Source organism: Cotesia glomerata, linkage group LG9, assembly GCF_020080835.1.
Source record: "Cotesia glomerata isolate CgM1 linkage group LG9, MPM_Cglom_v2.3, whole genome shotgun sequence".
NCBI classification, from domain to species: domain Eukaryota; kingdom Metazoa; phylum Arthropoda; class Insecta; order Hymenoptera; family Braconidae; genus Cotesia; species Cotesia glomerata.
Window position 1 is genome coordinate 15,386,959 of NC_058166.1, and position 18,273 is coordinate 15,405,231.

Genomic DNA, 18,273 nt, shown 5'->3' on the forward strand with positions numbered 1-18,273 from the left:
ACTATCACTTTAAAAAATAATTTAATATCTAACATCTAATAGAAGTATAATATTTTGGTTTGGATCATTGAAATAATTTATAATTAGGTTATTGCTACATTAAAATGTTAAAAAATTACCCTCTAAAAAATAAGGAGTGAGACCAATTGCTAATTAGACCGTCGAAATGTAAGATTATTATTGAAATCAATTACTTTATTATAATTATTATTCTGACTTATTAATGCTATCGATGGTAAATTTCTTATTACTACAGTAAAAATAATTTATCAGATCATTATTATATCAAAATTCATCTCTAAGTAATTGCATAAGTTACATATTGTGTGGAAATTAATCATGTTTTCCATTACCGAATTATAGTCATAAGTTATAATAATGCATTTGATGTGATTTATGACTACAATAACCCTCGTAAAAAAATGTTACCGTGCGCATCCAATCTCTGGCCAAGACCTCGAAGAACAATAGATAAATCTAGATAGATTCACCCTCACCCTATAATTATAACTATTTCAGAAAAATTTATTTTTCTTTTTGACCCTGTTGTAATTTTTGGACCTAAGAAATACCTCGAAAAATTGATCATAAATCTCATTTATAGATTCTGAGAAAACAATAAAAAAAATCCCATTTTTTTCTTCGTAATAAAATATAATAAAATCTTACGTTCACCCTCCTGCTCCCCTAAATTTGTTTTTGAAGTAGAAATTAATTTTCATTAAAAACTGATAATCAAAAAATTGATCCAAAGAATTTAAAACGAAATGAGACTTTTTAGTTGAATGCTAAAAATAAAAAAGAATAAGCTCGGTAAAACTAGCAAAGTGAAGAGAAATTCCAAATGAGCTTCTATACAATCAACTGAATTAATTTTATTCATTCTGTACTGAATAACTATAACAAATTCTCAGAAAAATACCAATTCTACTTGACTATACTTCCACTTATAAATCGATTACTAATTCATTGTTCTTTAACATCTTCAAAACTATGTCATAACTTGAACTATGTTATAAATTGTGATATAAGTATAACTTTTTCAACTTTTGACAAGAAAATCGAAAATTTTCAAAAATTTAGGAAGCTATTGTTTTCAATTTCATTTTAAAAAGTCGAGCTTTCATCGGATGTCTACTAAACGTAGAAACTATAGTCCACTGAAATTACTCTTATGCGTTATTCGAAGTAATTTTCGACTGACTGAAAAGTTAGTATCACTGGAAAGAGCGAAAATTTTCCAACAAAATAATTTTTTTGTGAAAAAGAAATATCAAACATATTAAAAAAGTGAAAAACGGTAATCGGAAAAAATAGACCGGAAAAAATAGACCCGAAAAAAATTTTTAAATTATGAAAAATTCATATTATTTCATTAAAATTATTACAAAATAAAAATTATAATAATAATAGAAATTTAATAAATCTGAAATAATATGAATTTTTCATGAATTTAAAATTTTTTCCGGGATTTTTCGCGTTTTTTTTTATTAAATTCTACGGGAAATTCTCGATTTTTCTATCAAAAAATATTTCAGTCGAAAATTACTTCAAACAACGCAGCTGCCCAATTTTAAAACACAGTAATTGCAAAATTTTTATATCTAATTTTTTTTTAATGTTGCTGCATTTTTTATAACTTTTAGACCTTAGTTTTAAGTATTTTTTCTTAAAAATATTTATATTCAATTATTTTCTATTCATAAATCAAATTTTTCATCAATTTGGCAGGCAAACTTTTTTTTAATAAGAAAAATTAAAAAAAATTTTTAAATGTTAGTTACTGTGTTTTGAAATTGGGTAGCCGAACGCATAAGAGTAATTTCCGTGGACTACTAAACGTTTGAAACGTGAAAAATAACTTAAAGTGTACTCGATCAATAAAATTACAATTTTTAAAGAATTCAAGTTGAGTCAAGTTCTTCTATGCAAGGTAAAATGATCTAAGTTGGTGTCAAATCTCATTTAAGTCATTAAAAAGTTTAAGATTAGTTACGTGTGTACACATGGATACATTAAAAGTTGAGATAACTTTTAATAACCTTGATGGATATATTTTTAAAAACGTGACTCAAAAATGGTTCGGTAAAATTTTCAATTTTCTTTACAGAAAAAAAAAGTGAGATAATTGGCTTGCTTCACTTTGATGTTAAAAGCTAACTTTTCAAAGCAGACTTTCTCATTTTGAATGCGAAATGTTTGCATGTAAAGGAAAATTTTTAATCTTCCTGTAAAGTGTAAACTTTTAGTCACTATCAAAAACTTCGGCGCCCTCTAACTAATTTCATAAGCATACCGCAACGGCGTTTAAAACATCATGAATAAATTCATTGTTACCGACCACTTTGTGCTTTCAACGCTTGTGGCTTTGGTTGATGTATAAAGAGGGAGGCCAGGTGGATCAATGAAATCATAATTTACGTTCACATAAATTCAATTTCGTGATGACGACAAAATTAATCTCTTCATAAATAATGATCATTGTTCATCTCATTAATTCAGTTTTACTAATAGAGAAGACTAGTTTTTTTTTTTCCTATTATTTTAATTAAAAATTATCAATACGATTATATCTAATTTTAGCTATCAGCCTCTTCAGATTTTCACTCTTTTCATCCGTCACTTTTTTCTCAATACCAATTAATTTTCCCATTATCTGCTACACTTGAATCATCAACTCTTGTCTAAATAGACTCTCGAAAAGCTAGTCAAATAAAAAACGATCGCTTTATAAAATTGTACGCTGGGAATGACTAGTTGAGTGCACTAGTAGATTATTTAATTGGCGAATATGTTCAAGTATCGAAATAACTATAATTATAAAAAATTCATTTTAAAACTCAATATTTTAATTGTTACTATTTTAATAAAAGTAGCAATCAGAATAAAAAAGACAAATTATTAAAATGAAGCAAAAAATTTACCATTTTTTATAAATAGCTATTGAACAATTTAAAATATCATAAACTCATAAGCTAAACTGGTAAAAAGTATCGGTGTTCTAATTAGCAAATTGTCTAACTCTATTTTAGAGAATCTTCCATTTGTACGAAAAAACAATTAGTTAAAAATTTATTATTACTTTAAAAAACCATTTAATATCTAATAGAGGTATAATATTTTGCTTTGGATCATTCAAATAATTTATAATTAGATTATTGCTATATCAAAATGCTAAAAAATCACCCTCTAGAAAATAAGGAGATAAACCATTTGCTAATTAGACCATCGGTATATCAGTTGATTAAATATTTATTCTTTTGATTACCTCTCACGTTGAAATTTAAGACTCTGTATAACTTGAGGAATTTTCTGTCTCAAATTCCACAGATGTAACATATCATCTGCAGTTACGGAAATCAGGGCACCTTCATTGACCAGAAATTCAAGTTGAATAACAGCCGCACCACCTTCATGTTTAATATTAACATCCACACCAGGTCTTCCAAGTCTATCATTTTTTAGAGTTAAGAAAAAATTTTCTTATCAAGAAATTAGATAAATATAGGGTAGAATTAACGTTTGTGGCCAGTGTAACTTTTTTGGCCTCTTTATTTTCAAATTATTGTATAAATATTTTTATAAGCGCAAGACTTTATGGATTCAATTTGTATAAATGTACTGATTCATAAATTCTATAAAAATTCTACTTGAATAGTTAAATTTTTTACAAATTAACTAAAATATCAAGTGGCCAAAAATGGTCTTAAGATGGCCAAAATCGGTACTTCTACCCTATTAATTAAAAAAAATTATTAAAACAATTGTTATTTTGTTTTAGATAAGGATACAATCTTAATGATCCGGTCTTAGTACCAATGGCCAGTAATTTTTGCACTGGATCAAATGCAATTGCTGTTGGTTGATGTGGAAAACCATGACGAAATGTCTGTAATCAAAATAATGAATTATTATTATTTAAAATGAATTTTATTTGTGATCTAAATAGCAATTAAATTGTTCCAGTAATACAATCTAAGTCAATTTATTCAATTCACAGAGTTAAATGACACTAGAAAAATTCACACATAAGTATAATCAATTCAAGATCTTGACTTTTTACAACTGTTTAAATTTGTACTGTTAATAAATTCAAGTCTGGTACTGAATTAGAGGAGTTGACTTGTAAGTACTAATCAAACTCTTAAAGAGGTCGGATCATTGTACGAGAATAAAACCAAGGGCAATAGTAAACAATTGACAAATATAATCGAAATAATTCATCCAATTTTTTTTTAACAAAAAAAAAGAATCAACTATAATAATTTTAATTCAGTTGATTTATTTATTTCTTTACATAAAGACCCAAAAGCAATAGCCAATAACAGGGTCACTAGAGAATAAATTCAACGCCCTTTTACAAGATCATATTAAGTACATATAAAAAAAAAAGTAAAAAAAAAAATATTTTAATATACTTGCATTTTGAGAAAAGGAAAAAAAAAAAGAAAGAGAACTGAAAAATTTGTGTTTTAAACATCTGTTAAAATTTGAAACTTAGCCAAAAGACATTAAACTTGTAATGATACGTTGTTTAGTCAAATAATATTACAGAAGAATAAAGTAGGTCTTATTCCTAATGGACACCAGGGTTATAAAACTTTTGATTTAATTTTTTTTGGTAAATATTTACAAATGGGGTCAACCATTTTAATTTTCATTTTTTTCAACGAAATTTCTATTTGATTTTATTGATATATTTTCTTTTTGAAAAATACATAAAAAATGAACAATTTAAAAAAAAAAAAAAAATTAATCATCACAATTTTAACAAATTTTCAAAAAAATTGATAAATTTTTTAGAAAATTTAGATATTCAACTTTTTTCCTTAAATTGTTCATTTTTATATGTACTTTTCAAAAGAAAATATATCAAAAACATCAAAAAAAGATAAAATAGAAATTTTATCCAAAAACTTGAGAGCAAAAATTTCTTCCAACTTTTGAAGGCAAAAAAGCTATCGAAATCTTTATTTTTTTCTTTCACGACATTTTTTATCATAAACGCGCGGTAAAAACAAGCAGAATAAAAAAAAATTTGAAAATGTTAATTTGTCATCTAGATATGGCCAAAAATGGGGTGGACTCCACTTGTAAATAATTACCGAATTTTTTTCAATTCACAAGTTTTCAGTAAAATTTAAGGAAAACTACTTTTAAATTGAAAGATCTAAAACTTAAAATTTCACGATTACACTGTGAAACTCCCTTGAAACAGCTTTTAAAAAAATTTTACAAAGATGAGCAAGAAACTTTCAATACATTGCAAGAGTCTTATTGATTAATTATAAACTTTATTAAAATTAACACAATTTATATTATCTGATTAAGAAGTTTATAAAAGCCCATTGAATTTACCAAGGGCAATTTTTAGAAATTTTATCCAAAAACATGAGCCAAAATTTTTTCCAACTTTTGAAGGTAAAAAAGCTATCGAAATCTTTATTTTTTTCTTTCACAATATTTTTTATCATAAATACGCCGTAAAAACAAGTAAAATCAAAAAAAAATTTGAAAATCTTAATTCTTCAATTATTTATGGCCCAAAATAGGGTTGACCCCAATTGTAAATAATTACTCTAATTTGTTTGATTACTAATATTACAAATTGATTGTCAATAATAACTTGTAAATAATAAACAAAATTTTTTATGATTTTATTTAGTCGATAATAATTATTTTAAAAAGTGCTGAAATCGTAAACTTTCACATAATTCTGCATAATTTTTTTTAATTTTTTAAATGAACTTCTCTCAAGAAATTGCACGAGAGTCATTTTAAATTTAACGACAGAATTAATTGCGACTTAAAATATATCTTCCAATAAATTATTTTTACCATCTTTTATGCACTGATAGAAAAACAATCTTGATTCAATCTTCATTCAAGAAACTTTTTTTCTTCAAAACTTGAACTCTTGAAACTAGATATAGATATATTTCTTTCAAGAATTTTTGTCTCTTGGTTCAAGATAGGCGATAACATTGATTCAAGATGTTACCGACTTGTGTTAAGAATGGCTTTTTTTTTTTGAGTCATTAATTTACTTATTTCCAAGAAATAATTTTTTTTTGGTATAACAATTAAAGACAATTTAGTTTTTGAAATATACTTTGATGAATTATTTTAAGTTTTTTAAACAATAATGTTAATTTGATTGAAAAACTTAAATGTATCGACTGAAGATAATATTGCTCTTGAGCCAAGAAAATCTAAATCAAGACAAGAAATTCTCAAAGCAGAATAATCATTTGTCTTCCAAAATAAATTCTTAGATCAAGAAAATATTTCTTGAGTCAACATAAATGTTCTATCAGTGTGGAAAACTCAATTATACACGAGTCATTAAAAGATAGTAATCATTTTAATTTTTTTATCATACGTGATTAAAAGTTAAAATTTGTTCTGGTTAACATCAAGAAGATTGAACACTCCGATATTTTTATCTGTAAGAAAACGAATAAAATAAACTAACGCATGCGCCAGTTTAGCCATAATACAAGCAATTTCAACATTTTAAACTTTGGGCTGCAGATCTGTCTAAAAAAAAAGCTTGCGCATCGTAGGAAATGGACATCCCAATCCGCGTGTTTATCACTCTGGGCTTTGGCTCGAGTGAGCAATCGTACACGAGAGTTGGAATGTCCTAGTTACCTCTCTATGTGCAATAGAGCATTCAGAATGCTAGAACGTAAAAAAGAAGTAATCGAAACCGATGATAAGCTTTGGAAATTGTGATTTACGAAACACATCGGCGGTGTTTTTGTTAAAAAAAAAAAAAAAAAAAAAAAACTAAATTGCGAACAAGTTTGTTACTAATAATAGAAACGCTTTAACAATTTTTCAAACAATAGCATTCAAATAATACACTGATAGAAGGATTTATTTGTATTAAAAAAGATTTGTTAATAGTTAACAAATCATTTATTAGAGACCACTTTTTAGTATTAAACAAATATTTCTTACACTGATAGAAGGATTTGTTTATAGTTAAAAATATTTGTTAATATTTAACAAATCATTTATTAGAGACCACTTTTTAGTCCTTAACAAATATTTCTTAGTATTTAAAAAGATTTATTAATATTTAATAAATGAATATCTGATTTATTAAATACAAACAAATCATTTTAAATACTAAGAAATATTTGTTTGATACTAAAAAATGGTCTCTAATAAATGATTTGTTAACTATTAACAAATATTTTTTTAATACAAATAAATCCTTCTATCAGTGTAGTATTTAAAATGATTTGTTTATATTTAATAAATCTAATATTAATTTATTAAATATTAATAAATCTTTTTAAATACTAAGAAATATTTTTTAAGGACTAAAAAATGGTCTCTAATAAATGATTTGTTAAATATTAACAAATATTTTTAACTATAAACAAATCCTTCTATCAGTGTACTTTTTGTTTATTTGGTTAAAAAATTTTTAAAGTTTTTCAATTATAATCAGTGATAATTTTTAATCACTTATATTATATAAAGAAGAAAAGACAAGTTATTGCAATTTATAAAACAATTCTTGGTTATTGTCTGAATTTAGATTATGAAAACCGTTGTACCAGAGTTACCTCTTGGACGAGCTATATAAATGCTCATTACAACTAATTACTTTTAGATTAAAATTATAAAAAACTTGATAAAATTCATTAAAATATTACAGTGAACTAACTATAGAAAGATATAAAGATACACTGATAAAAAAATTAAAAGCCAAAATCTTGAATCAAGAATACCATTTTGTAGAAAATGATTTTCTTGAGTCAAGAGAATAAATTCTTGAGACAAGAAAAATTTACTTAATAATGGTTTACACAGAAAGAATGGTTCACTTGAACCAAGAAAATATTTTTCTTGCTAATTATTTTCTTGGATGAAAAAAAAAATTTTTTTTGACACAAGAAATTTCACTTATTCCAACAAAATTAATTCTCTTGCTTCAAGAAATACGTATCTTGATCCAAGACAATTTATTTAAATCAAGAAAATTTTCTTGTTTTGAGAAAATTTTTCTCTTGCTCCAAAAAATTAAGTTCTTGACAGAAGTAAACTTTCTTGCCTTGAGAAAATTTTTCTCTTGCTCCAAAAAATTAAATATCTCGATAATAAATTTTCATTAACATTTTTATTGACGAACATGTCAAATGGGAAGATCAAATAATATTGAATCATTTTTTTCATTCAATATGTATAATTGCGTGCTAAAATAATCGAAAATGGGTATCAAATAATCAAAAGAAAAATTTTCTGAAGGTGAGAAAATTTTTTTCTCAGCTGAAGTAGGTGGCGCTGCTTCCCTAAAGTATCTAAAAATCTTGATCCAATATAAACATTTTTTGTATCAAGTATTTATGATAATTTGAATTAAGAAAAATTACTTCCACCAAGAATAGAATTTCAAGAAAAATTTTTACTTCGGCCAAGATAACTTCGGTCTTCCTTCGGGCACCCGAAAATTTACTTGAGCCAAGAATTTTATTCTCCAGTCAAGAAATCTTTTTTTCTGTGTACATTTTTTTCTCTCTTGTCTTCTATTGGACAAACGAAAATATTTCTGACATACTTGTACAACTTATGGAATCTTAAAACGCATTTTATGCATAAATAAATGAAAATTTTCCAAAAAAGCGCTTCGCTCTTCGATAGATAATTTAATTATCTACCGAAAAGCGAAGCGTTTTTTTCAAAATTTTATCTTGTTCATGAACAAAACACGTTTGAAAATCAACTATCAACCGCTCTTGCTAAAAGACCCAGTTATTGACACTGGCCTAGTTGTTTGACACTTGCAATTTTATTCTAATTCAAAAAATTAAATGTTCTTAAAAAACCAATTTTCTTAAAATTTATAATTTAAAAATTATATTTATTAATTTATTAAAGTTGATTTGTTTTTTTTTTAATTTAAATAAAATTACAAGTTTCAGTAACTGAGTATTTTACCTTAAATCAAGAATAATTTCTTGACTCAAGAAAATCATTTTCTTCAAAAAGATATTCTTGGTTCAAGATTTTGGCTCTTGAGTCAAATTAATTATTTATTAGTGTATAATTTATCGTTCTTTTACTTGCTAATACTTAAAAAAAAAAATTCTAATCGTAATATAATTTGATTTTTATATTTAAGTAAGGCTTTACTTATATTTTGTCAGAAAAAATTCAAAAAACTAACATATCATCGGGTTTTCTCTATTTTTTTTCCAATACTTGACGGGTCGATAATGAAAATTGAGTTAACTTGAAAAAAATAAATTTAATAAAAATTTTTAGCTTTTATAAGTCTGAAAATTAAAATATTAATTTGCGAATAAAAGATGAAAAATTAAAAAAAATAATTTGTCAATATTAATTTTTTGAACTTTTACTATTATTTTATGTTATAATCTTATTACTTTCATAAAAATTATTTTAAAGTTAAAAAAAACTTTAATGTATGTACATATGTTGAGAAAGCTGCTCAATAAAATTTTTGTTATAACCCAATAATAAAAAATCATTAATTTTTATGAATTCTCATTGTGCCGAGTAAAAATAAAATATTTGCTGATTTTTTTTTTATTTTTTAAAAATAAAAGCTAAAAAAAACCTCAAATATAAATTTTTAAAATATATTATCGGTTTTCTTTATTTGTTTTCCAATATTTAATGGGCCGATAATAAAAATTGAGTCAACTTGAAAAAAATAAATTTAATAAAAATTTTTAGCCTTTAAAAGTCTAAAAAATTGAAATATTAATTTATGATCAAAAGATGAAAATTAAAAATAAATGTAAATTTTTCGAACTTTTAAATTTTGAAGTTAAAAAAAATTGTAATGTATATACATATACATATGTTGAGAAAACTGCTCAATAAAATTTGTATTATAACCCGGCTATGAAAAATCGTTAATTTTTATGAATTCTAATTGTGTCGAGTAAAAATAAAATATTTGCATTTTTTTTATTTTTCAAAAAGAAAAATTATAAAAAACATTAAAGATGAATTCTGAAAATATATTATGACATTCAGTAACAATTACGTATTATAATATTCCGTATTTCACAGAAAGTTGTGTTTTTATCAACTTAATAGGATATAAAACTGAATTTCAGCAGTTTTTGCGGTTGACCTAGAGCGCTATAATCTTTAAGAGTTTCTTTTTTAGCGCGAAACTGAAATCTGCAAGGGCGATAAGAACATAAATTATTTTTTGTATCGAGAACTGATATATACAAATATATGTAAACAGTTTAACACAGAGTGGGCCAAAATGATTTACAGATGAATCTAGTGACACACTTGGCACAAAACTGTTACCTCACTAGGGCACATTATATATGATATACATACTAGTGACCGACAAACAATAAACTACATTATTTTGCTAAGAAAATTTACAAACACTTTCTAGACAATACCTACAACATATTACTTTAAAAAATTAATAAAATTTATCTATAAAAAAATAATTATTAATAAATATATTGACACTTTGGTAATTGCAAGAGTTTCCGTGCAATAAAAATGTTAATATATGATTCATTTAGTTTTATCGCTTCATAGTCGCTATTTTTTTAATATAAATGGAAATATTTATTGTCGGAAACATTAGAGCTATCTTTTCTAACAGTATCTATGAATAATTCAAATCATTTACTGTGATGATGACGATGACCGTGACTACTTCTCATGATATAAATTTATTATTGTTATTATTTAATTTTTAAATATTTATACTAGTTAAAAAATTTTTTAAATAATTAGTAATTATTATCTATTTAAATTTAAAAGTTACTACTTAATATCTCTAATTTTTATATCTTAAAAAAAATCCTTTGTATAAAACTTGGAATTTTTATAATAAATCAATTATTATAAAAAAATATTTTTTAAAATTTACACTTGTCATTTTTTTTAATTTCTACATGTGGAAATTTTTTATTAATTTTTTTTTCAATGTAATTTTATTTTTATAATAATCTAAAAAATTGTTAGGTGTTTGTTAAATTCAGATGAAAAGTTAGCATGACATTAAAGTTAGCAGTCGCTTGTCTATTTAAAAATTTTTTTTAAGAAATAAATTTGCTCAAAAAAATTATTTCTGAAAAATTGCATTTTTTATTTATTCAATTTTCTAAATGTCAATTTTTTTTTGTTTTCTCTGACATAATTTATTTGTTAAAAAAATTCTTAAAATAATGAAATATCTGCTAAATTAATTTTCATAAAGTTAGCCGACATCTAAAAATTAAAAAAATTTTTTTATTGAAAAAATTGTAACAAAAAAATTTCATTCGTAAAAAAATTTAAAAACTATAATAAAATTTAATTTGGCAGATATTTGGTAATTTTAAGAATTTTTTTAACAACAAATTATAGCAAAAAAAAATTGACATGTAGAAATTTAAAAAAATTAAAAATGCAATTTTTTAAAAATAATTTTTTGGAATAAATTTGTTTGTTAAAAAATTGTCAAGTTACTGCTAACTTTAATGTCATAAAACTATAAATGCAATTTTTAAAAAATATTTTTTAGTTCTAATTTAATAAATGAAAAAAAAATCAAAAAATTAAAAACGTCGGCTAAGTTTATTATTATTAAATTTAGTATCATATAAAAATTAATTTAGCATATATTTGATAATTTTTCTAATAAATAAATTACTGGATAAAAAATTGAGAAAAAAAAATTGACATTTAGAAAATATGATAAATTAAAAATGCATTTTTTTAAAAAAAGTTTTTTTATTAAATAAAATTAAAAAATGGTCAAGTGACAGCTAACTTTAATATCATCAGTATCATATGAAACTTTGTAAAATTATCCAAATAAAACACCATATTATATATATTGTAATTATTTATTATTAATAATACTAAAGTTAGCCGACATTTTTAACTTTTTAATTATTTTTCATTTATTAAATTATATCTAAAAAATATTTTTCAAAAATAGCACTTATAATTTTTCAAGTTTTTTACAAATGAAATTTTGTTATATTAAATTTAGCTGTCACTTGACAATTTTTTAAATTTTCTTTAATAAATAAATTATGGCAAAAAAAAATTATTAAAAAACTGAACTTGTAGAAATTTTAATAAATTAAAAATGCAATTTTTTAAAATTAATTTTTTATAACAAATTTTTTTGTTAAAAAAAATAAAAACAATTGTCAAGTGACAGCTAAATTTAATATCATAATTTTTTTTTGTTTGTTTGTGATAATTTTTCAATAAAGAAAAATTAAAAAAATTTTTACATCTCGGCTAACTTAATTTTAATTTATTATTACACTAAACTAAAGAAGAAAAATAAAATTAGTGAGTAATATATAAAAACTTACTCTTTTAACTTGAAAATGATCACTTCGTAAATTTTCAATGATTTCCTGATCAGGTTTAACTTGTTGAGCAACAGACGATCGAAAACCGTCTAACACTCCCTTTATCGTAAACTTCTTCATATTTGATTTATGTTATTTACTTCCTTAACTGCTTCAATCATCGATTTTATATTTTAATATACGGATTTATATTATATCTATGTATACTTTTCTCTCTCTTTCTCTGTATATATACATAGAGATTTATAGATACATATATACACATATGTGTATATACATTCATCTATAAATCTATATAATACTTATACTTTATACCTAATACATTAACAACAAATAATATTATTCCACTGTCACACTAAGTATAAATAGATCTACTGACTGACCGATAAAATAAAATAATACATTTTTTTAAATTAATTTAAATCTATGACATAATTATCGATAATAATTACAGCTGAACCAGTAATGTTGCGACATTTTAAACTTTTATTTATTCACACTTTACTCTGATATTGATCTTTTCGAATTACCAATAATGACATTGAAACGTAATAAAAAAAAACAAATTTAATTACTCAAAAAATGAAATAAAAAAAAATAAACTAGAAATTTAAAACTTTTTTTAACATTTAAAATAATAAACGTCGTATTGATTTTAAAAATGTTCTTCTACATTTTTGTAAGAGTTATTATTAATCAATAAATTAATTAACAAATAAAATAATATTTAACTACGCCACAATTTATGCTTGAGCAGATAAAATTAATTTTCTTAGAAATAAAAATTTTAATTAAATAAACTAAAGTATTAAGTTTGATGACAAATTTATTAAGTTTTTTAGATTTTGAGACTAAATTGTTGTTTATAAGCACAAAAGTGTGAAGAAATTATGTAAATATTTGTTGTTCTATTTAAACTAAAATAAATGTTTTTAAAAAATAGACGAAAATTTGATATCTTGAGCACCCAATATGACACACGACACGGCATTAAACTCGTTCGTGGTACAACTGTTTTGGTAAATGACAGCAATGCAGGTTGTTCAATCGTGTCAGATCAATAAACTGGGCAACAGGCTCGCAACGCGGGAGTTGATAATTTGAAACTGACTTCAAGTAACTCCGTATGCTATAAGTTCTATAATACCTATACTATACTATACACATAAGTTTAAGCACATATGCAACTACTTAACACAACACCTTTCATTTGTTTGAGCCAATGAAAATTCATTACTCCGTTGTAGCCTTGTTGCAAAAATTAAAATTTCGTTTAAATTCTAATTTTTATTAAAATAAAATCAAACTGAGGTTAGCTGTCAGCTGTCAATTTTAAAAATTTTTATAATAAATTAATTATAATAAAAAAATGCTTCTAAAAATTTTTACTTGTAATTTTTATTAATTTATTATTTTTAAGGAATTTATTATTATTATATTTTATTAATTTATTATTAATAATTTTAAGAATTTTATAACAAATAAATTGTGGCAAAAAAAAATTAGAACAAAATTGACATGTAGAAATTGAAAAAAATTAAAATTAAGTGAGCTGACATCTAAAAATTTTTAGAATTTTTTTTTATTGGAAAAATGATTACAAAAAAATAAAAAAAAATTTTCATTTGTAAAAAACTTTAAAAACTGTCAGTGCAATTTTTAAAAAATATTTTTTTGTTCTAATTTTATTATTAAAAAAAAATTAAAAACGTCGGCTAATTTTAGTATTATAAATTAAAAATGCAATTTTTTAAAAATAATTTTTTGAAACAAATTTTATTGTTAAATAAAATTAAAAAATTATTAAGTGACAGCTAACTTAAATGTCATTATTAATTTTCACGAGTGGAATTTTTTTTTATAATAATTTAATTGCCATAAAATTATAAAAAAATTTTATGACATTAAATTTAGCTGTCACTTGACAATTTTTTAATTTTCTAACAAGCAAATTTGTTCCAAAAAATTATTTTTAAAAAATTGCATTTTTAAGTTTTTAAAATTTCTATATGCCAGTTTTTTTTTTTATTTTTTTTTTTTCATAATTTATTTGGTAAAAAATTTTTAAAAATGATCAAATATCTGCTAAAGTAATTTTCCAAAAAAATTTTTAATGCCTCAACTTTAGTGTCATAAAATAAATATATTAATTTAACAAATAAATTAAATTAAAAAAAATTATCAAGTAGAAATTTTAAAAAATACAATTTTTAGAAAATAATTTTTTGGAACAAATTTTTTTGTTAAAAAAAATTAAAAAATGGTCAAGTGACAGCTGACTTTAAATTTAATGTCATAAAATAAAATAAAACATTTTTCTTCTTTTTTTACCAGCTAATTTATGTTATAATTTAATTTTTTCTTTTTATAAAATTGAATAGCAAATTTTCACTTTTTATACTTAAAATTAATTTAGCAGATATTTGATAATTTTTTAAATATTTTTAACAAATAAATGACGGCAAAAAAATTGACATGCAAAAATTAAAAATCCAATTTTTTAAAAATAATTTTTTGGACTGTTAAATAAAATTAAAAAATTGTCAAGTGACTGCTAACTTTAATCTCATCTTTTTATAATCCAATAGGATTATCATCAATCGATTTTTTTCTTCTAGATTCGAAGCGCAATTGGTTAAAAAATTTTTCTTTTCTGTTGTTATCTTTAAGGTGTAGTTTTCATTGAACTTAAATCTTAACCAATGCAACAAACGCAACTCATTTCTTTTAGATTTGACAATCACACATGTTTATCAAGTGTCTATCGAAGCACGAGGACTGAAAAAAAAAAAGAAAAAAAAGTAGTGTATACATATTTTTTTTTTTTTACCAAAAATTTTATTTGTATTCATTTTTTTACTTTAATTAACTTTACACTAAAGATAATGAGCAATTAAACTTTTATTATCAAACTGATTGTCAATTATTGTTAAACATGTTTTGGAAACAAAGTATTGAGTTACTGACAAGAAATATTAAACTCCGAAAATATAACCTTTATAATAATGGTAAATCACGTGGGTTAACTTTAAACTTTTTTACTTCGATGGATCAAAATGACATTTTTCTTCTCAATTCTTAATTTTTTTTTTTTTTTCAATTTTTGAAAATTTTGTGAATAATCAATAAAATGTTAGTGTGTCTGTCATAATGTCACAATTGGAGTCGAACATTATTACTTTTGTTTAATATTTTATCACTTAAATAAAAAATGGAAATTAAGTTAGCCATCTAAAAATTTTTAGAATTTTTTTTTATTGAAAAAATTGTTACAAAAAAAAATTTCATTCGTAAGAAACTTAAAAAACCATAAGTGCAATTTAAAAATATTTTTTAGTCCTAATTTAATAAATGAAAATGACATTAAATTTAGTGTCACTTGACAATTTTTAAAATTTTCTTTAACAAATGAATTATGGCAAAAAAAATTATTAAAAAAATTGACTTGTAAAAATTTAATAAAATTAAAAATGCAATTTTTTAAAAATAATTTTTTTGGAACAAATTTTTGTGTTGAAGAAAGTTAAAAAATTGTTAAGTGACAGCTAAATTAAATGTTATTAAATGAAAAAAAAATTAAAAACGTCGGCTAACTTTAGTATTATAAATAAAAAACTAACAATACTAAAGTTAGCCGACGTTTTTAATTTTTTGATTTTTTTTTAATAACTAAATTATAATAGAAAAATATTTTTTTAAATTTGTACTCATAGTTTTTTAAGTTTTTTACAAGTGAAATTATTTTTTATTTTTTTGTAACAATTATTTCAATAAAAAAAAATTCCAAAAATTTTTAGATGTCGGCTAATTAAATTTTCATAAAAAACTAATCGAAATTTTGTTTGTTTTAGATAGAAAACTACATCTACCACTGAGGAATTTAAAAATGAAGTATAATATTGTCTGGATTGATATGGAGGTACTTTAACTTTGTTTTTTAATTAAATCAGCAGACACTAACTAATTTTTTGGTTTTTTTAATTAATTAAATTAAATTAAAACCAAAAAAGTATTTTAAAAAATTGCACTCATACTTTTTCAAATCTTCTAAAAAAGGGATTTTTCTTTTTATTTTTTTGTAATGATTTTTCCAATAAGAAAAATCCTAAAAATTGTCGGATGTCTGGTAATTTTATTTTCAATAAAAAAAGTACAAATTTTTGTCTTACAATTACTGTTTTTACTTGATAAATTAACAATTTATAAAAATAAACGATGAATCTCTTTTCAGATGACGGGATTAGATGTTGAAAATGATAAAATATTAGAAATAGCCTGTTTAGTTACTACTGAGAACTTGAAAATAATAAGCCCTGATTTTGAAATGATAATACATCAACCTGATGATGTATTGAGTAAAATGGATGATTGGTGCACTAAAACTCATAATTTAGTAAGTTAAAATAGTTTTATTAAGAACAATTTCATTTTTAAATTTACTCTATTTCTTCTTACAGTCAGGATTAACTGATAAAGTGAAAAATAGTAAATACACAGTAAAAGATGCTGAAGAAAAATTGTTAGAGTTCTTGAAAACTTATACAATTGAAAACACATCACCATTAGCGGGTAACACTGTTTGGATGGACCGAATTTTTTTAAAGAAATATTTACCAATTGTTGATGAATATTTACATTATCGGATAATTGATGTGTCGACCATTAAAGAATTAGCAAAGTGAGTAAAATTGCTTTTAAATAAGATTATCTAATACTGTAGGCGAGAATTTAGACGTAAACGAGTAAATTTTCACTTTTTTTACCAAAAATTTTTGAAAATAATTAATAACATTTTAATTAATTAAAATTTCAAGTCAACAATTATAATATCAATCATCATTATTATTTTTTTAAAATATCGATCATTTAAATAAATTATTTTTTTCATTGTTCAATATTATTTGATAGTTAATTCTTTAGTAATTAACATGATAATAATCAAGCTCTAATTTTTTTATAAATATGAATTACGATTGTTGATTTGAATTGATTTTATCTACAATAGTTTTGAAAATTACAATTTTATTGCTTAAATTTGAATCCCGGAAAAAATTTTAAAGTTATTAAAAATTCATATTATTTCATTAAAATTATTACAAGTAAAAATAAAAATAATAATATTTTTTTTTTTTTAACAAAAAATGGAGCAATTATTTTGGAGGTGCTTGTTTTTTAGGAAAATTGTGGGGGTGGATATTATTTATTTATTTATTTATTTATTGCAAAAGAAAGCCGATCGGAAGTAAACATTAATAGTAACAATAAAATATTTTAAGTGATATTTAAATTTAATATAAATATAAATATTGAGAATGAAGCTAAAAATAAAAATCAAAATAAAAATGGTGATATTATGAATATATTCGTTATTTAGCATTGTATTTTTGATCTTTGTTATGAAAGCAGACATTGAATCTTCAGTGAAGTTGGTATCCTGGCAATATTCGTTGACTAGATTATAATTTTTATTTTATAATAATTTTGATGAAATAATATGAATTTTTCATAACTTTAAAATTTTCCCCGGGTCTATTCTTTCCGATTATTCTTTAATTTAACACGGTGTTTTAGTAATTCGGATGTAGGTAACTCTGCTCCGTTTGATTTTCTGATTCCACGTCACAATGCATAACCTTTTAATAACTTGACGTGGAATATATATTTATTTAATTACTAAATTCATTGTTAAACACAAGTGTATAACTTGATATAAAATATTTAAATAAAATTTTTTTGACATTTTTTAGGCGTTGGAATTCAGAAATATTTGAAGAAGCACCCAGTAAAAAATTCCATCATCGGGGCTTACTTGATATTAAAGAAAGTATAGCTGAATTAGAATATTATAAAAAATCATTTTTCAAAGTATAGATAATTTTTAATATTTTAAATAATTATCTAATTAATGAATTAGAAAATTTTTTATTGAAAAACA

General features: G+C 22.6%; 2 protein-coding genes across 14 annotated transcripts in view; one reads left to right on the plus strand and one right to left on the minus strand.

Moving 5' to 3' along the window:
* LOC123272160 (syntaxin-binding protein 5) overlaps positions 1-12,941 on the minus strand; it is a 75,998-nt gene extending 63,057 nt beyond the window's left edge. For 4 of the 12 annotated variants that reach the window (XM_044738853.1, XM_044738851.1, XM_044738852.1 and 1 more), the window contains exons 1-4: positions 12,654-12,941; positions 12,339-12,561; positions 3,792-3,889; positions 3,269-3,451 (exon numbers count right to left, since the gene is read on the minus strand). In XM_044738853.1, coding sequence (XP_044594788.1) covers positions 3,269-3,451; positions 3,792-3,889; positions 12,339-12,458 — 401 coding nt within the window. In that variant the 5' untranslated portion in view covers positions 12,459-12,561; positions 12,654-12,941. The remainder of the gene's footprint in view (positions 1-3,268; positions 3,452-3,791; positions 3,890-12,338; positions 12,562-12,653) is intronic. The other 8 variants (XM_044738857.1, XM_044738859.1, XM_044738858.1 and 5 more) reach the window with 5 other exon arrangements.
* Positions 12,942-15,096: 2,155 nt separating this feature from the next.
* LOC123272129 (probable oligoribonuclease) lies at positions 15,097-18,244 on the plus strand. Of its 2 annotated transcripts, none has more exons than XM_044738793.1 (5): positions 15,097-15,129; positions 16,190-16,257; positions 16,570-16,731; positions 16,796-17,016; positions 18,086-18,244. In XM_044738793.1, the coding sequence occupies exons 2-5, from the start codon at positions 16,225-16,227 to the stop codon at positions 18,207-18,209; spliced, it is 540 nt and encodes a 179-aa protein (XP_044594728.1). In that variant the 5' UTR covers positions 15,097-15,129; positions 16,190-16,224; the 3' UTR covers positions 18,210-18,244. The 2 variants fall into 2 exon arrangements, with proteins under 2 accessions (XP_044594728.1, XP_044594727.1); XM_044738792.1 differs by lacking the exon at positions 15,097-15,129 and adding an exon at positions 15,162-15,346.
* The last annotated feature ends 29 nt before the right edge of the window (positions 18,245-18,273 follow it).